Source organism: Carcharhinus amblyrhynchos, chromosome 20, assembly GCF_965287045.1.
Source record: "Carcharhinus amblyrhynchos chromosome 20, sCarAmb.v2.hapA, whole genome shotgun sequence".
Classification (NCBI taxonomy): domain Eukaryota; kingdom Metazoa; phylum Chordata; class Chondrichthyes; order Carcharhiniformes; family Carcharhinidae; genus Carcharhinus; species Carcharhinus amblyrhynchos.
In genome coordinates this window covers 31,015,252-31,034,445 of record NC_137343.1, presented here as the reverse complement: position 1 = coordinate 31,034,445, position 19,194 = coordinate 31,015,252, and the positions used below count along the sequence as shown (strand labels likewise).

General features: G+C 41.6%; 1 protein-coding gene across 1 annotated transcript in view; it reads right to left on the bottom strand.

The window, feature by feature from the left end:
* The window catches only part of dhx37 (DEAH (Asp-Glu-Ala-His) box polypeptide 37), a 42,015-nt gene that overhangs the window by 10,105 nt on the left and 12,716 nt on the right, over positions 1-19,194 (bottom strand). Inside the window, exons 8-20 of the mRNA XM_080208361.1 lie at positions 18,456-18,552; positions 17,011-17,124; positions 14,595-14,696; positions 14,305-14,419; positions 13,559-13,657; positions 12,309-12,388; positions 10,347-10,494; positions 10,019-10,095; positions 8,976-9,208; positions 7,779-7,890; positions 7,489-7,595; positions 7,171-7,359; positions 164-288 (exon numbers count right to left, since the gene is read on the bottom strand). Coding sequence (XP_080064487.1) covers positions 164-288; positions 7,171-7,359; positions 7,489-7,595; positions 7,779-7,890; positions 8,976-9,208; positions 10,019-10,095; positions 10,347-10,494; positions 12,309-12,388; positions 13,559-13,657; positions 14,305-14,419; positions 14,595-14,696; positions 17,011-17,124; positions 18,456-18,552 — 1,598 coding nt within the window. The remainder of the gene's footprint in view (positions 1-163; positions 289-7,170; positions 7,360-7,488; positions 7,596-7,778; positions 7,891-8,975; positions 9,209-10,018; positions 10,096-10,346; positions 10,495-12,308; positions 12,389-13,558; positions 13,658-14,304; positions 14,420-14,594; positions 14,697-17,010; positions 17,125-18,455; positions 18,553-19,194) is intronic.

The window sequence follows — 19,194 nt, the reverse complement described above, 5'->3', positions numbered from 1 at the left end:
ATTCTATTCTAGGTTGGTCTTCCTTCTACTGCCCTTTCACAAAATGGGAGCCTGAGCACAAACGTCACTTGGGACAGAGTTGAATTCAAGTTGCACTGCTTGAGAATCCAGCACAAAACTGCAAGTCAGAGATTCTAGTTGCTATTTAAATAATGCTAATTACCAAGCATGACCATGATGTCTCCAAGTTTAAGAGATGGACCCTGCCCAGCCCAGATCCATTGCATTTGAGCGATTCGAGCTCTTATCCCTTTCAGTCTTTCTGACTCTTCATCACTTCTGGCTGGTCTGAAAGAAGTCAAGAATATTAAGACAAAATTATTTTTAAAAAAGCAACATACCACACAACATAATACAACGTATTACAACAATACAACACGATACAACGTATTATTTGACTTTTTTTTTTAGATGACCAATGAGAAAAGGAAGAAATATTAAAACCTCTAAATGAAAATTGTAGACTTTGTTTTTAGAACCACAACGATTCTTAATCAATTCCGGTACCTTGGCCAAGTAACACTCTTCAGAATTTCTGGCACTAACTATACCATTCCTGTTTGACATTATTTACATGTCATTAGCTGAACAAATGTCGAACCAAACAAAAAAAAAATCAGCATTTTTTTCAATTTTATTTATGGTTGTTATAGGATCAGCCAGTGTGCCCTCAAAAAATAGTAGAAATGAATCCTTACAATGCAGAAGGCCGCCATTTGGCCCAGAGTCTGCACTGACTCTCCAACAGAGCATCTGCCAAGGCCCTTTCCTTGTAACCCTACACATTTACCCTGCTAATCTCCTAAACCTACGTGTCTTGAGACGCCAAGGGACAATTTAGCATGATCAATCCACCTCATCTGCTCATCTTTAGACTTGGGAGGAAACTGGAGCACCTGGAGGAAACACGGAGAGATCTTGCAAAATCCAGAGTCACCCGAGGCCGGAATTGAACCTGGGTCCGTGGAGTGGAAAGGCAGCAGTGCTAGCCACTGTGCCACCCTCTACCGCAAAATACTATCAAATGTAGTTTTAAAGAACAATCGCAACATATCAGAGCTGTGGTTACAGGTGAAGCGCATCCCAGAAAAATGTCTGGAGCAAAGTTCACAAAATGGATGGAGCATGGAATGAACTTGCTCAAGGAATTAACAATCAGCATGCTGATTTTTAATTTTTTTTTTAAGGACAATTAAACATGCAGCATGATGGAATATTGATTACTGACCACAATGAAAGTGGCCAGAGGTCAATGCGTGCTCTCACATTACTGCAAAATGCTGTTTCCTCTGCCTTTACACACAGTTTTTTAAAAAAATGGACAGGCAGTATTGCTGATGTTGATACGGGGACAGCACCTTCTGCTCTGAATGAAAAAGTTTCAAGAGTTATGTCCTAACCCTGCTGCACACCGGAAAGTGATCTAGATCACAGTCAACACTGTGGTAGCTGCAAGTGTTGAGAGTGCTGTTCAGAGCCACATCTGGCAGTGATTTGATTTAGCTGGTCCCAATATCCCAATCTGAAAATGTCTCCAGGACACCTTGTGGGCAAGGTTTGCTCTAAAAGGTCTCAGTTAAACAAACTCAAGCAGCAGCATTGCTCAAGCATTCTCTGTCCGTTCTCATTTATCTTGCAAGACACTGTGTACAATATTGCATTGTCAACATATAGAAAGCAAGAGCAGGTTCGGTGCTCCCATCACTACAACGGAATATGTCATTGAAACCAAGGGCAGGATTTTCTGGCCATGCTCACCCAAAGCTTGAACATCCCACCCGAGGTCAACAGACGTTTGCATGGTCCATGTCCTGCTTGCTACAATTCCTGTGGTGGACAGGACAGGAAAATTCCGCCCCAAGTGTTCCACTCTCATTAACTCCAGAGACATTCAAGTGAGAAAAATTTAAATGCACTTGGAGTAATCAAAGTAAAGATTAATAGGCAGTTTGTCATTGGTTACAGCTTTGCCAGCATATCCTACTGCCCTTGATGTAGGGAGTGGTAGGGACACGTAAGAAGGGATCAAAAAGGCAACAGGTCCATCAGCAAAGAAAACAGCTCCATTGAAAACATAGGTGATCAGCAATACCAATAAATAGTTGGAGAGATGGGAAAAAACACTGTGTTGTATGCTTAAGGGAAAGTCATTGAGGAAGCTGTAGATACTGTACAAAGCCTGCCTGCCATGGCAGAGCTTGATATTGAACCATCAGTGGAAGAGCTGAGCAAAGCTTTGATTTACTTGCCATGAGCAAAACACCAGGTGCTATACCACCTGAACCCATCAAGTACAGGAAACCAGCAATCCCCACGCAAACCTCTTGATCTCTGTTGGAATGAGGGGCAATGCCCCAGAAATGCATGATGCAAAGACTGTAACCCTGTACAAAAACAAGGGTGGTCACAGCAACTGAAACAACTATTGCATTTCCCTGCTGAGTATTATTTGTCCATGTTGCCCTTATCAAGACCACAGAGTCTCACTGAATGCATCTATCCCAAATCCCAGTGTGGTTTCGGAACCGTAAGACCTACAATTCCCATGATCTCCTCAGTCCGACAGCTGCAAGAGAAATGCTGCGAACAAAGGAGACCACTATATACTGCCTTTATCAATTTTACTGAGGCATTTGACTATGCGGACAGAGATGGTCGACTTAAACTGCTGGAGAAAATGGCTGCCCACTGAAACTGCTCAGTGCATTCGCTTCTTTCCATGACAATGTAATGGGTAAAGTCAGCTGTGATATGGTAACATTGGAAACCTTTGAGATTTGCAGTGGGTTGAACAGGAATGTCTCCCGACACTAACACTCTATGGTATATCCTTCTCTCAGCTGTCAGGTTATCTACAGGGTACGTGTACTTATATACCAGAACTAAGGAAAACAGTTCAGCCTGACTTCCGAGATAAGGTATGTAATGAGGCGGGTAGAATTAGGGACCTTGCGGTGAAGGATCCTCTTGGGGAGAGTGATCATTGTATGGTGGAGTTTCTGGTGCAGATGGAGGAGGAGAAAGTGGGTTCCCGGACACGCGTCCTTTGTTTGAACAGAGGGGAGTACGGTAGGATGAGAGAAGAATTGGCGAATGTGGACAGGGGGAACGCGTTGGAAGGTAGGTCTGCTGAGGAGCAGTGGAGGATCTTTAAGGAGATCTTTCTTGGTGCTCAGCAGAAATTTATTCCAATGGTCAAAAAGGACCGTAGGAGGAGAGGTAATAAGCCGTGGATAACGAAGGAGGTGAAGGAAAGTGTTAAATTAAAAGCGGAGGCATTTAGAGTAGCTAAGAGTAGTGGGCGAGAAGAGGATTGGGAGAGGTTTAAATGTCAACAAAGATTGACAAAGAATTTGGTAAAGAAGGGTAGGAGAAACTATGAAGCTGGGCTAGCGCTTAATATAAAAAAGGATAGCAAGAGTTTTTATAAATATATAAAAAGGAAGAGGCTGGCTAGGGTGAACGTTGGACCCTTAGAGGATGAGAAGGGGGACTTAGTGGTAGGGGATGGGGAAATGGCTGAGGTCTTGAATAACTTTTTTGTTTCGGTCTTCACGGAGGAGGATGTGAATAGTTTGCCGGGTGTTAGAGATGGAAAGGTGGTAGGACTGGAGGGTCTCAATGACATTATTGTTACTAGAGAGGCGGTGCTCGACAGACTGGAGGGACTGATTGTGGACAAGTCCCCAGGACCGGATGGAATGCATCCGAGGGTTCTGAAAGAAATGGCAGAGGTGATAGTGGATGCCTTGGTGGTTATTTTCCAAACATCGCTGGATTCCGGGGAAGTGCCGGAAGATTGGAAAACAGCTAATGTTACGCGGTTGATTAAGAAGGGTGCCAGGCAAAAGGCAGGGAATTATAGGCCGGTTAGTTTAACGTCTGTTGTAGGTAAAATGTTAGAATCCGTCATCAAGGAGGAAATAGCGAGGCATCTTGAGGGGAATTGCTTGATAGAGCAGACGCAGCACAGTTTCGTTAAGGGGAAGTCGTGTCTGACAAATTTACTGGAGTTCTATGAGGATGTGTCTAGGGCGGTGGATAGAGGAGAGCCGGTGGATGTGGTCTTTCTTGATTTTCAGAAGGCGTTCGACAAGGTACCTCACAAGAGGTTACTGCAGAAGGTCAGGGGGCATGGAGTTGGGGGTAGGGTGTTAGCGTGGATAGAGGATTGGTTGTCAAATAGGAGGCAGAGTGTGGGGGTCAATGGCTGTTATTCGGATTGGCGGATGGTGACTAGTGGAGTGCCCCAGGGGTCGGTGCTGGGGCCTCAGCTATTTACCATTTATATAGATGATCTGGAGGAGGGAACCGAGTGTGTGGTGTTGAAATTTGCTGATGACACCAAGATTGGGGGAACGGCAAATTGCGCAGAGGGTGTGGAGAGTCTGCAGAAGGATCTAGATAGGCTGGGCGAATGGGCCAGGAAATGGCAAATGGAATTTAATGTTGGCAAGTGCGAGGTGGTCCACTTTGGTAGGAATAATATTAGGAAGGATTATTACTTACGTGGCGAAAAACTGCAGCAGGCGACGGTGCAGAGGGACCTCGGGATCCTTGTGCATGAGTCGCAAAAACCCAGCCTGCAGGTGCAGCAGGTGGTCAGGAAGGCTAACGGGATGCTGGCCTTCATAGCGAGGGGGATTGAATATAAAAGTAGGGAGGTCTTGCTGCGGCTGTATAGGGCATTGGTGAGGCCGCAGCTGGAGTACTGTGTGCAGTTTTGGGCGCCGTACTTACGCAAGGATATTTTGGCCTTGGAGGGGGTGCAGAGGAGGTTTACTAGGCTGATTCCGGAGTTGAAGGGGTTGAGCTATGAGGAGAGGCTGAATAAACTAGGCTTGTACTCGTTAGAGTTTAGAAGAATGAGGGGAGATCTCATTGAGACATATATGATGATGAATGGGATGGATAGGATAGAGGTGGAGAGACTCTTCCCGCTCAGAAAGGACAGTAGGACTAAGGGGCACAGCCTCAAGGTAAAGGGGGGGGGGGGGGGGGGGGGGGGCGGTTTAGAACGGAGTTGAGGAGGAACTTCTTCACTCAAAGGGTGGTGAATCTCTGGAATTCTCTGCCCGTTGAAGTGGTGGAGGCTACCTCGCCAAATATTTTTAAGATGCGGGTTGATGGGTTTTTGATAAGAGAGGGGATTAAGGGTTATGGGGAGAGGGCGGGAATGTGGAACTGAGCCACGACAGATCAGCCATGATCTTATTGAATGGCGGGGCAGGCTCGAAGGGCTAGATGGCCTACTCCTGCTCCTATAATGTTCTTACGTATGCCAAATCCTCATTAGAGTGCACTCACATTGCATACTGAGACATATTTAACTGCAAATGGACAAACTCACATACTTGTAAAGAGTTTGGTTTCATCATCAGCACTAGGAAGACAAATCTCAAGACAAGTCCAGGATGTTGCCAAACTGCCATCTGTCAGCATTGACAATGTGTCACTGGAGTTGATGATGGCTTCACATATTTTGGCTCCACAATCACCAGCAATTTGTCATTTGATGCTGAAATCAACTCAATCAAAAACACTGCAGTTGTTATGTCCAAACTAAGGGAGTGTGTGTGGAAGAACAGCAACCTAACTGAGAACATGAGACCCTGAGTTTACCAAGCCTGCATCGTCAGCGCACTGCTCTACATTGATGAGAGGCGGACAACACATGCTCAGCAAGAGAAAAGGCTGAACAGTTTCCATCTTCACTGTCTCTGGCATACCCTCTGCATTTCTTGGCAGGGCAAGATCACCAAGTCGGAGATCCTGGAGTGTGCTAACTCCATCAGCGTACACTCGTTGCTAAGCTAATGATATCTTTGCTGGCTTGGCCATGGATGGTTAATGGCCAAATACCCAAAGACCTTCTATGTGCTGCAGAACTAACAGGGTCATGGCCTCCCAGTCATCCACATTTGAGAAAAAGCGTTTTGGGAATCTGGGATGCACTGCCTCGGAAGATAGTCGAGGCCAGAAACCTTACAGCCTTTAAAAAATATTTGGATGAGCACTTGAAATATCATAATATTCAAGGAGATGGGACAAGTGCAGGGAAATGGGGTTAGCACGCCTTTAAATGATGGATATTGTTGGTGCAGACTCAGTGATCTGAAAGGCCTTTTCTGCTCTGAACGACTCCACATCTCCCCTACAAGAATAGCTGAAAGTGAGATATGAAGATAGTGGGCATCGACACTAACAACTGGCAGATAGTCAATGACGGCTGTCACTGCTGGAAGTTGTTTGAAGGGCATTGGAAGGGGCAAACAGAAACAAAAAGCTCAGTGGTCTGAGAGAGGGCCTAGAGGTTAGTGAACCTTGTAGCTTCTCAGCCTACTGTCTTCCTTTGCAGCAAATGCATCAGAGATTGCCATGCAGAGCCTACCAGGCAATGCTTAACGCGCTGTTGACCGCGCACAAACCGCTATCTTATGAGACGGAAGACTTCCATTATCCCACCTTTCTCTCAGGGCCAGCTTCAACAATTTTAACACTGCAACAGCTTATATCCGGGTATGTAAATCCTCAAAGAATTGCAATCGTCCAGTAGAGCTGGACTGAAGGCCATGCATGGTAACCTCAAGTTACCTCGTTGGCAGCCTCCATTACAATGAACTCAGTAGACCTGTTAACTTTGATATCAATTCAGAGCCTTCTGTTTAAACCAGTCTTTTTGAGAACCAGGAATCACTGCTTGCTTTTTCTGTCTGCATCCTTACTAAGATCAGTGCTCCCAAGTCTGCTAATGGGATTGCTGGAGGTCAGCTCGCACTCTATTTAGTGCCCACTCTATAGGTGGAACTCATGTCCAGAGTTAGGGTATGTATGTGTGTTGATTGTCCCAAATCTGTCTGAGGCCCGGTGGTTAAAACTATTCAAGGGATACGGGGTTAGTGGGGGAATATTGCATAGAGATGGATGATCAACCATGATCTACTTGAATGGCAGAGCAGGCTTGATGGAATGAATAGCCTACACCTGCTGCTGGCTTCCTCTGGATGGGTTGCAGTAACGGGGTTTTGCTGCTGAAATAAATGTTAAGCGTTATAAAAAGATTCCTACTCGTCACTCATTCTCCATGAAAATTCTCAAGGATAGCAAAGTAGGTGGATTATCACAGGGCTTGTAAATAAAGATCTACTTATACATGAATGGAAACGTTACCTATCCAGCTGCTCAAACAGTTCTCGAACAGTCATCGCAGAAACTATGATAATGGCATACGGCATACAGTCATGCTGTTTGCTTAAAGCAAGCATCTTCGCAAATCGAGGTGCCACAGGAAAAGATGCCATAGCTCTACCCAAAGGTGTGATAGGACAAGTCAGCTTCGCCCGTTTTAATTCCTTAAACCTGGAAGGACAAGAAACAACTTCTGCGATAAATCCATAACTGATCTGCACCAGGCTGGAGACAATCTACAAAGAGATCCTTCAGCAACATTGTTTGAAAACTATTAAAGCAAACGAGTCCTTCTCTTACTTTCCATGTTTTAGTGGCTCCTCCAAAGCTCCAAGGGAGATAAGCAGCTCCTCAGCCGCTATTAACGACTCAAGTGATGGAGGTGTTGGAAATGGAAAATTGATCACCTGTTCAAAAAGAATCAGATTAATTGCGCACCTTTCATAAGTATAACTGCCCTTTACTCCAAATTATTTAAACAGCTGAGAGAGCCTCAATCTGAACTAAACTCCCCAATTAGGGATCATGACTGAAGTAGTCAAGCAAAGAAAATGCTTCAACATCAGAAAGTAAATCTCTGTCAAACCAACCTTTTCAATGTTCAAGTCTTTCATCTGCAGAACGAGATCATCCACAGGTCGCCTCGTGATCTCAGCTGCAGAGAATTGCTCAAAGTCAGCAAACACTGCCGAAGAGTACAGCCTGCAGGTAAACAAACATTTATTGCATTTAACATCACACATGTTCAGATATTACAGGTTTAACATCAAATTCAACAGACCACAATAGTACACTCTTATCACTGAATCTGCACAAAACATTCAATATTACACTGAGACACAAATTCATGTTTAATAGGCAATTTATTAAGATATAAACATCCGCCTTGCTGCATCGCTGCAATAACTGTTAAATCTCTCGGGGTGATTCCATGTTCATGACTTTTCAACAAGGGCCAGAATTAGAGCTACAATTTTGTAGCATTATCTCATGGTCGTACTCACTGTGACGTAGCTCCATTCGGGAAACTTGCGGTGAAGAAATTACTATGTAGATTATTAATTATAGATAAAGCTCATTGTCTGGAAGGAATAACCTACCTTTACTATTTTAAAGACTTTTACTCAGGACTAAGAATATATCTGCCAATATATTCAGGCTTTATGACCAAAACATACTAGGATTGTATCTGTTCCTGCCACTGAAGGCTCTATGCAAAACGTGTAAACATACAGCCTCCTCCACTGACTATAATTGTAAAATGACCTGTTCAAAACCTGTTTAGAAAGAAAAAGTTAATTTAAATAAAATACTGTCAACATTTTTTCTACATTTAAAAGAAATTATTTTCTCCATTTTGTAGGCTCACCCAGTGATCCACACCACTCTTGGACTGCCAGCTCTCAAGATCCTGATCAATGTACACCCATTAAGAACAATACTTGTGTCAGGTGAGAGATCTGCCCAACAATTTACCTTCCTGGCAGTGCCAACGGGGAGGTGTTCAATCTCACTTTCTATCAGTCCAATGAGGTGTGGACTCACTGGGTGCAGAATTCAATTTCTAGACTCAAAATTGATCATTCCAGTCCAAGGGACAGAAATCAGAGTGCCTTATTGGTCTGCCTTTCAATTTATTGTTTTAAAGGCTGTTACAAAGCTTCAGGCCTAAGAAAATACCTGCCTTAATATTCAAGCTTTGAGACAAAAACGTATTAGGATTGTAGCTGCTCCTGCCACTGAAGGCTCTATGCAATTTCAATTTACTGTTAAGTGTCATTACTAACCTGTAACAGTGACCTGGTTCTGTACGACCAGCCCGACCTGCTCTTTGATTGGCTGAAGCCTGAGAGATCCAGGTGATTTTGAATGATGAGATTCCAGTAACTTTATCATAAAAGCGTTTCTTCACCTTTCCACATTCCACCACATATTTAATGTTTGGGATAGTAAGGGAGGTTTCAGCTACATTAGTTGCAACCACACACAACCGTGTGCCATTAGGAGGAGGACGAAATACCTAAATAATAGAGTTAGCAATTTCAAAGAACAAAGAAAATTACAGCACAGGAACAGACCTTTTGGCCCTCCAAGCCTGCTGCCCGACTTAACTAAAACTCCCTATCCTTCAGAGAACAAATTTCAGAATATTGATTTCTAATTTCCTTCAGATTTTTGAATAAACCAAGATGACATTTTGCACACAAATATATTAATCCACAGGTATTCTAGTCATGGTTAATGGACCCTGGAAAGCTCATAACTGGATCTTTGGACCAAGATGTTAAATGGTTATCCAGGTCTTTCTCCAACTAGGCGTACATGGCTCGCTATAAGTAAATTGCAAAGCAATGTCTGTTTGTTAACTTTGCAGCATTTTATTCCTGTTGCCATATTAATTTTAAATGCTTTCTGCAATTAAGACCCTGTATGTGTGGAGTTTGCATATTCTCCCCACGTCTGCATGGGTTTCCTCCAGGTGCTCTGGTTTCCTCCCACAGTCCAAAGATGTGCAGGTTAGGTTGACCCTTAGTGTCGGGAGAGTTAGCAAGTTAAATATGAGAGGTCACGGGGATAGGGCCTGGGTGGGATTGTGGTCAGTGCAAATTCAATGGGCTGACTGGCCTCCTTCTGCACAGGAAACTGAGAACTGTTCCATAAACTGCTTGTCACTCTTGTAGACCGATACTTGTAAAGGAAAAATTGTATTCAAATTATGATATGATATCTTTTGGTTAGTTAAAAAAAACTTTCAGAAATGATGATGTGCTATTGTACAGAGTCCCATGTATATAAAAAAAAACCCAAAATCAGGAAGAAATAAGCTCACCTTTGCCTGTTTGTCTGCTGCCAGCAATGAATAAAGTGGAAGAACGTACAGTGGAACAGAAGGATCAGACTTCTCAGCTGTGTATAGAAAAAGCAGATATAAAATGTTGATTTGATGATAATCACATACTTCTTCTACAGGAAAAATGTTAAGGTTTGTGTAAATCCCATTTGATGCTCATGTGACGATGCAAAAATGATGCTTTCATGATGCTCCAGTGCGTTCATTAAAATGGTATTTTAATTAAAATATAAACACGGCAATGTTATCAAAAGTTGCTGTGAAATTTTGAACTGTATGATAGGATGGAGGGCATAAATCCACGTACCTATTTCAGAATCATCACCATCCCCCAAATCCAGATCTAGATCAGAGTCAACCACACCATCATCGTCATCAATCCCTGCCTCGCGATCCTCGTCTCCCTCATCCACTGGCATTGCAGAGTAATTATCAAGGTTAATCCTTGGCATAGTCTGCAGAAAAAAAAAGTTGGCACAGGTTATTATTGTCACAATGATGCGGAACCTATCAACTGACTCATGTCACTGTCAAGTCCCATGAGGGTATAGCTTTCAAAGAGACCCAAATCAACATGTAGCCAACCACAGGGATGGAAACTATTTTAAAACTTGAAATAAACAACGTTATTTTATATAGTAACCAGACAGATGCACAAGACAGCAAAACACAAACTGGAGCCAGCTTTTAGGTAGAAAGCAACCAGTGCTACCTAGAAAAAGCACAGCAGACATATGGGAACATCAATTTCCTTTCCTTTCCACATCACAGACGGAAACACACAGCTGTTCATCACTACTGGGTCCGAATCCTGGAACTCCTCAACCAACAGCACTGTGGGAGTACCAACATCACATGGACTGCAGTGGTACAAGAAGGCAGCTCACCATCATCTTCTCAAGAGAATTAGGGATGGGCAGTAAATACTGGCTTTACCAATGGCACCCACATCCCACAAACAAATTTTAAAAATGCTTGTTGTTGGTGGCAGACTATGGAGCCCATGTGCAAGTCAATTTTTACCAACACTTTTTGCTCGCTGTCATGTTCTATTGGTGTGGCTTGCCTATTCAGAGCGTTATTGGTGGCTAGACGCTAAATGAGTGCATCAACATATGTTAGTCACTGCAGTTCAGGATACATACAAATTATTAGGAACATTAATTTGAACTTTATAATGCGAGGCTCCAAGATACACATCTTGCAATACAAAAGAAAGCTTGACCATTTATGGAACAATATACATTTTTTCACTGCAAACTGCTAAATGGTATAACTGTTACAGTCACGACTGATGGTGCACTGCAAGTTTCAGCCCATTAATAAGATAAAGTAAGACTGAGAACTTGGGGGGGTGGGAGGAATTGCCAACCGATTATTTGACTCGCTGAATTAGTTTCTTTGTCTTCAAACATTCAGTTGAATATTGCAGACAGAAGAAAGGATTGGATCCTTATTTTTGTCTCCCAGCAAAAGACAAAAACCAATTACGACACCAAATAAAATTAAACTGCTTTGATTAGTGATGTGGAGATGCCAGCGTTGGATTGTTGGTTAGCACAGTAAGAAGTCTCACAACACCAAGTTAAAGTTTATTTTGCACCACAAGCTTTAGCAGTCTTGTTCCTAATGAAAGAGCGAGACTCTGAAAGCTTGTGTTGCCAAATAAACCTGTTGGACTTTAACCTGGTGTTGAGGAACTTCTTACTGTGCTTACCAACACTCACAGGTTTGCCAGTGAAAAGAAAAGTTAAACGAAAGGAAAAAAAATTGAATGCCTAAGTGCAGCAACATAACTGAGGTGTTCCTATAAAAAGGAACATGTTCTGTACTACCAAACAAGTAGAATTCAGGTACTTTGCTGCTTTTCGAGGCTCATTCTCCAGACAAAGACAGACTCTACCTGAGGCAATGGAAACAATACTGCGGAAGATAGTATGCACTTTAGAGTAGCTACCAACCTGAATGCTCAAACACTACTTTATTGAGTAGTTAAAACAATCAGAAAGTGATAAGACTCTGAAATCAACAGTGGCATTTTTCCGTTTCAGGTACTGTTGAGTTCACCACACAAAATAAATAAATGAAGGGAAATTCTAGAGCATCAAGATCCTCAGGCGCTTGCTTCTCATGTTAATTCAGCAATAAAGACAGGGCTTCAATAATTCATTTTCTTCTTGTAAACAAGATGTGGAGCAAAATGATACACATTCTGTGGTTCTGAATATCAGTAATAACATTACTGTATTTAATGTGTGAAATACAATACCTCAACTCTTAAAGATTTACGTCTGGCCTTTTTAAACTTCTTGATCGCTTCAACTGAATCTTCTGCAGCAGCATCAGCTTCTATAATTTGAAGGAAAACAAACATAAAATAAACAAACATGAAATAAATACTGGGACTCCACTGTTGAGCTGTGGTAGTCCCAACATCCAATTTCCAGCATAATTGTACTTTGCAGACCACTCATACTTCTTGACAACTCCTTCATACTCCAAATTCCAGCACCACTGTGACCATTCATTTTCTTTTAAGTTTATATGTAATCATTTTGGAATTCAGCCAAGTCAACAATTACAATTACTTCCAAACCCACAACTGCTACCATCTAGAGGGACAATGGCAGCTGATACTTGAGACCACCATCACCTCGAGGCTCCCCTTTAACCACTCACCATCCTGACTTGGAAATATATCACCGTTCCTTTGCTGTCACTGGGTCAAAGCTCTAGAACTCTCTACCATGGGTCTATAGCGGCTCACCACCACCTTCTCAAGGGCAACTGGGAATGGGCAATAAGTGCTAGCCAGTGACACCCATATCCCAAAAATGAATTTTAAAAACTCAACATTGCAAATGCATATGAATAGTCAAATACTTACAGCTGCTCACAACAAGAAGCTCTGACAAAGAGTCTCCCTTTATGGAACCATTTTAGCATTGGAGGTTGGAGTCATTGCATGAGAGTTTAAGCATTTTGATGCAAATGTGGAGTTCCTAAACTGTGGGTCACACCCCCATTTGGGTTCGCTCAACGTGGGCTCCAAGGTACCAATGAGGACTGGTGATTAGAGGCTCTGGTGGGACAGCCCTGGGATTGGCATCAAGGCTCCATTACAAATGTGCGCACGATTCCTCTGAGGTTCCGGAGTCTTCAGAATGCTTGTGGAAAAGATTTGGCTGCTACCCTCCCTACCCACACCCTCACTTTGGGGGTACAACAACTTTCAAACATTAAAACAGAAGTCACTGAGGAAAAGAAGTTTGGGATGCACTGCTGTAGATGGTCAACTTTACTGGTTAGAAATTGGCAAAGCCTACTGAAAGTCAATAGATGAGTCCTCTAAACAAAGTATCGAAATTTAGTGGAAATGATCCAAGTCAAGACACAACTAACATTTATTACAATTTCAATACTCCATGAAATATTTCCTTGCCTTATTTGCAGCAAAACTGTGAACATGCAATGGCATTTAGAAGTAGATGTCTCAGTACTGCAGTGTAAAATATTTACCTTTTACGATGCTGTTAGGTCTGTAAGGAAAGGCATTTCGCAACCTTCGGCACATGGAATTGACCTCAGCTTGTCCTGTTAGAAACACTAAGATACCCCCTGTGGAGAAATAAATAATCACAAATCAAAATAAACCCCCAGAAGAATGCATCTAAATGTTTAAGTAACAACATATGATGATGATGATGATGATGGGGGAGGGGGGGGGGGATTTAGCCCTAATTGGAAAAGTCCAAACCACATCAGATGTTGTAATCGAATACTTGGGGACAAATCCTGTGCAAAGACACTTCTCAGGAGTTGAAAAAAATTTGATTTTTTAAATTCAAAGTCCAATTCAAAGTCCGCTTCATAAGAAGCTTCATAAGAAGCTTCATAAGAAGCTTCATAAGAAGCTTCATAAGAAGCTTCAGTGTAACCTCATTGACTTCTATGGAGTGCAGGACCAAATGCTACTCTTGGTCTTAGCCAAAAGGCCAAAAGACTTCAGTACAATTTTACAACTGACTAAGATTGAAGAGTAAACTTCTGAACGGTCAAATTAACTGTTAGAAGTGTTTTAAATAGCAAACGTATGCATTTATCTGGGTGTTAACAAGCTGAGGAGCTTGCATACAAATAGCCCAAAATATGGAGAATTCCAGCTATCCTCTGCAAAATAAAAATCAAGCACCAAGATGGAATTAAATTACAACAGAAAGCATTTCTGAGAAATGAAAGGAAGGTAATTATGGTAATTTTCTTACCTGGAGGTAACATTCGATGGATTTTGCTCACTTTCCTAAAGGTCTCTCCAGCGTAGTCATCAAACGGAGTACGTTTGTTAAAGTGAACAATGACAGGAAACTGTCTAGCCTCCACCTTAAAAGAATAATCAGATGAACCATTAGGTTGCACTCAGTTTGAATAGATGAAGAAAGGCTCTCGAGTGTGCATGAAAAATTGAGAGTAGATACCTCACTTATCTTACAAGATACTTCATAAAATGGCATTCCAATGCAAACTTTTCCACTGTACATTAACACAATGAGGTTACCTGAACGACAGGGGGAGGAGTTGGAAAGAGTCTCTTGTTTGCTGTGAAGTCCTCCACACGTAGAGTGGCAGACATTATAATCAGTTTCAATGGCTGTCCTTTCTGTTGGAACCAGCAAAATATTTACTGAGTACATTCCATAAGAACACTCGCATGATTACAAGTACAAAGTGCCCACTTGGGAAATTTAACACTACTCTAATAGTATGCTAATAAAAGCAAGTATTAAAAACAAAGTCACATTTAAAGTATATGTTTTATTTAATCAAATTTCTCCGATGGTTCGATCTTTGACTATTTAAATCCACGTTAAGATCCCACAACACTAGCCTCAGAAATAAACATTTCACATAAACCATATACTCAGGCAGAACACCTTCCTGTAATTTTGTATCCAAAATATTACATCCAGTATCTATTATGGTTCATCTCAATGCCCTAGCTCATGGCTGGATTGCTCACAAAGATGGAGAGGGTGAGGGTTGGGTGCATTTTAAATCAAAATAGTATTTTCATTTCCCTTTTGTAGCTTTGCAATATCAAAAATGATTCTGACATCTAACAGAAATAAGGGACTTATTCCCAGGTCTTTGTTCCTGATTGTTTGGGTTTAGGAGGATTCCATTCGCCAATTGTATTGGTTTTCATGTAGGCATTTGTTTGCTACAGCATGTCAGAGTCATAGCAATATACAGCATGGAAACAGTATGGGCAATGTCGATCAGGTTTCCTATACTGAACTAGTTCCATCTACCTGCATTTGGCCCCTATCCCTCTAAACCTTTCCCATCCATGTACCTGTTCAAATGTCTTTTAAATGTTGTAATTGTACCGGCCTCTGGTAGCTCATTCCATATATGCACTACCCTCTGTATGAAAAAGTTGCCCTTCAGGCCTCAGTACATACTATGTGGAACTCAGATAGAATGGTAAATGATAACTATGTAGCAGCTTTGCATTGCGCAGCATGGTGAACTTCTCTCTTGTTCTTTGGCTTGTTTAACAAAGGACCAAGAAAATTACAGCACAGGAACAGGCCCTTCGGCCCTCCAAGCCTGCACCAACCATGCTGCCTGACTTAACTAAAATTCCCCAACCCTTCTGGGGACCATTTCCCTCTATTTCCATCCTATTCATGTATTTGTCAAGACACCCCTTAAGACTCATTCCTGCATCTGCTTCTACTACCTCCCCGGCAATGAGTTCCAGGCACCTACTGTTCCGTGTAAAAGATCTGTCTCGTACATCTCCTTTAAACCTTGTCCTCGCACCTTAAAACTGTGGCCTAGCAATTGATCCTTCCAAGCTGGGAGAAAGCTTCGGACCATCCGCTCTGTCCATGCCTCAATCTTGCAGACTTCTATTAGGTCGTCCCTCAATCTCCGTTGTTCCAGTGAGAACAAACCAAGTTTCTCCAACCTTTCCTCATAACTAATGCTGTCCGTACCAGGCAACATTCCTGGTAAATCTTTTCTGTACCCTCTGCGAAGCCTCCATATCCTTCTGGTAGTGTGGTGACTAGAATTGAACACTATATTCCAAGTGTGGCCCTAACCAAGGTTCTAAAAAGTTGCAACATGACTTGCCAATTTTTAAACTCAGGGCCCCGGCCGACGAAGACAAGCATGCCATGTGCCTTCCTGACTACCTTCTCCACCTGCATTGCCACTTTCAGTGACCTGTGTACCTGTACACCCAGATCCCTTTGCCTATCAATCTCTTGATGATTCTGCCATTTACTGTATATCTCCTATCTTTATTAGGAAATATACGTCCAAAATGCATTACCTCACATTTGTTCAGATTAAACTCCATCTGCCATCTCTCCGCCCAAGTCTCCAACTGATCTAAATCCTGCTGTATCCTTTGATGGTCCTTATCGCTATCCGCAAATCCAACAACCTTCGCGTTATCCACAAACTTACTAATCAAACCAGTTACATTTTCCTCCAAATCATTTATATGTATTACAAACAGCAAAGGACCCAGCACTGATCCCTGAGGAACGCCACTTGTCACAGCCCTCCATTTAGAAATGCACCCTTCCACTGCTACCCCGTTTTCTTTGACGGAGCAATTTTGTATCCACTTTGCCACATCACCTCTGACCCCATGCGACTTCACCTTCAGGACCAGTCTACCATGAGGACCTTGTCAAAGGCCTTACTAAAGTCCATGTAGACAACATTGACTACCCTCAACAGTCATCTTCATCACTCCTCAAAAAACTCAATCTTAAGTTCGTGAGACATGGCCTTCCCTTTAAGTTGTAACTAACTCAGTGACTCCTCATTATTCTTCGTTGAAATATTGCAGTTAGTGTACTGTTTTATTTTGGAAGTCCAGTGAATCAAAAATGTCATTATTGGCATCCTACATTTAACCATATCTAAGTAAAAAGCTAGTAACAGGTTACCTTCTCCCTCAGAGGAACAATACGAGACAGCAGGCCAATCAGGATGTCTGTGTACACACTCCGCTCATGAGCTTCATCTATGATAATCACTTTGTATTTGGTGAGTAAAAAATCCTGGGAGATTGAAAAACATCTTACATCAAACAATTTCCAGTTAACTGCAGCCAACATGGTCACAGGAGGACCAACAAACTTGACGAATAACCAAAGCCTAGCTTTGACTATGTACAATTTCCAGTCATAGGGACAGAGAAATAAGGAGCAAAAATAGGCAAATTCAACCTTTCGAGCCTGCTCCACCATTCAATTAGATCTCTTCCTGGTTTCCAATCCACCTCCCTACCTGTTCGCCATATACCTTTAACTTTTTAAATTAGAAATAAATCTATCTCCTTCTTGAAACTATTTAATGATTCAGATTTCACCGCATGTGGTGAAATCTAGTAGCCCGAAACCTAATGCGGCGAAATCTAGTAACCTGAAATCTACAGTGAAATCTGAATCTTCTGCGAGAAGCAGTTCCTCATCTCAGTTTTAAACCTGCTTCAACCTATACCTGTGGCTTTTTGTTCTAAATTGTCCCATATGAGGAAACGTTTGGTCTGTTTACTTTATCAATCCCTTTTAGAATTTTATATGCCTCGATCAGATCCCCTCTCATCCTTCTAAACTGTAAACATAAGCCTAAACTGTTTAATCTCTCCTCATATCAACTGTATCATCACAGTTTATGTACAGTACATTTTTACAACTTAATTGCCAAATAATGCAATATAATGTGATTGAAAACCAGTGAACCATTAGCAAATTATTAAAATTTGGCAATTCTGATGTCTAGCTTACACCTGTAATTTCACTTAGCTGCTTACCGATTCATATAGTCTTAGCTTGTAGCAGAACATTAGCGTGTGGCACCATCATTGGAGTATCAAACCAATGGTTGTCAACTCCGTAACTCAAACTACCTCCTTAAACGCATTTCTTTGAACAATGGGAACAGGCTCTTTATTGGGCATATCTAAGTACAAGGTACTTTCGCAAACTTTATCAATATATTAAAACCAGCACTGAGTGTAACTTAATTATACTATACATATTTGTGTATGATCCACAAATTCCTGCACATTACAACAATGTGTAAGCAAATAATTTCACACCATTCCACCAATGCAACAACAGCTCTTGACTGCAGTCAAACATGCAAGTAATCAGAGGTTTTGTATTGATAAAGAGTACAGACGACTAGGAATATGCGCCCTGATATTTGTTCGTGTCCTGAGCTCATTCTGTTATGCTAATAGAATCGCAGAATTCCTACAGCGCAGAATTAAATCTAGTAGCAACAGAAAAAGCATAAAGAAAATAGCTTATAAAAATGTAATTGGTCCTCTGTAATTAATTACTTTTCTCACTCAGTATACATTCAATAAAGAAATTCAACTCACCTTCTGCACTTCTTTCAGGAGCACACCATCTGTCATAAATTTTATTTTTGTGTCTTCTGTTGTATTTCCTTCATATCGTATTTGATATGAAACTATCCTACAGACACAAGTTAAATGTTCAGTATTGCTATAGTACCCAACAATATCAGCTAATTGTCAACAGGTGATCCTCACTGAAAAATCTACTTACGTGCATATCAGACAAATTCATAACCCATGGGAAGAAAATGAACAAAATTTGTTTATTTATGCCTACACCACTCTTGTGAATAGCTTAGAAATGAGCATGACACTGAGCCTAGCAAAGGCCTGATGTGTGCCTACACAGAAGAGGTGCATGTGACTGCTGTAGATAACAATTTGGATTTTATAAATGATTTTGATAAGTAATTCTAGCAGCAGAAAAGTTTAAACATTAAAAGATTATAATGGATAAGCAATCCTGGTACTATTTGACAGTCATGGTTACTAATCAATAAGGATTTGAAAGCCTATATATGAGTCTTGTTTAATTGAACTTGGTGGACCAGGGCCTTACTTTGTACTGCTGTTTTAAATGATCCAAATCAGCACAAGATCTGTTCACATCAGCGATATGAGATATATCCAGATTAATGCAAGGATGAACTTAAACTTTATACATATCTGAAAAACTTCTTCATTCACATAATGCACAAATGTGGGCCACTCTTGAACACTGCCAAACTAGATGACACCCCCTTCCACTGCCTATTATGTT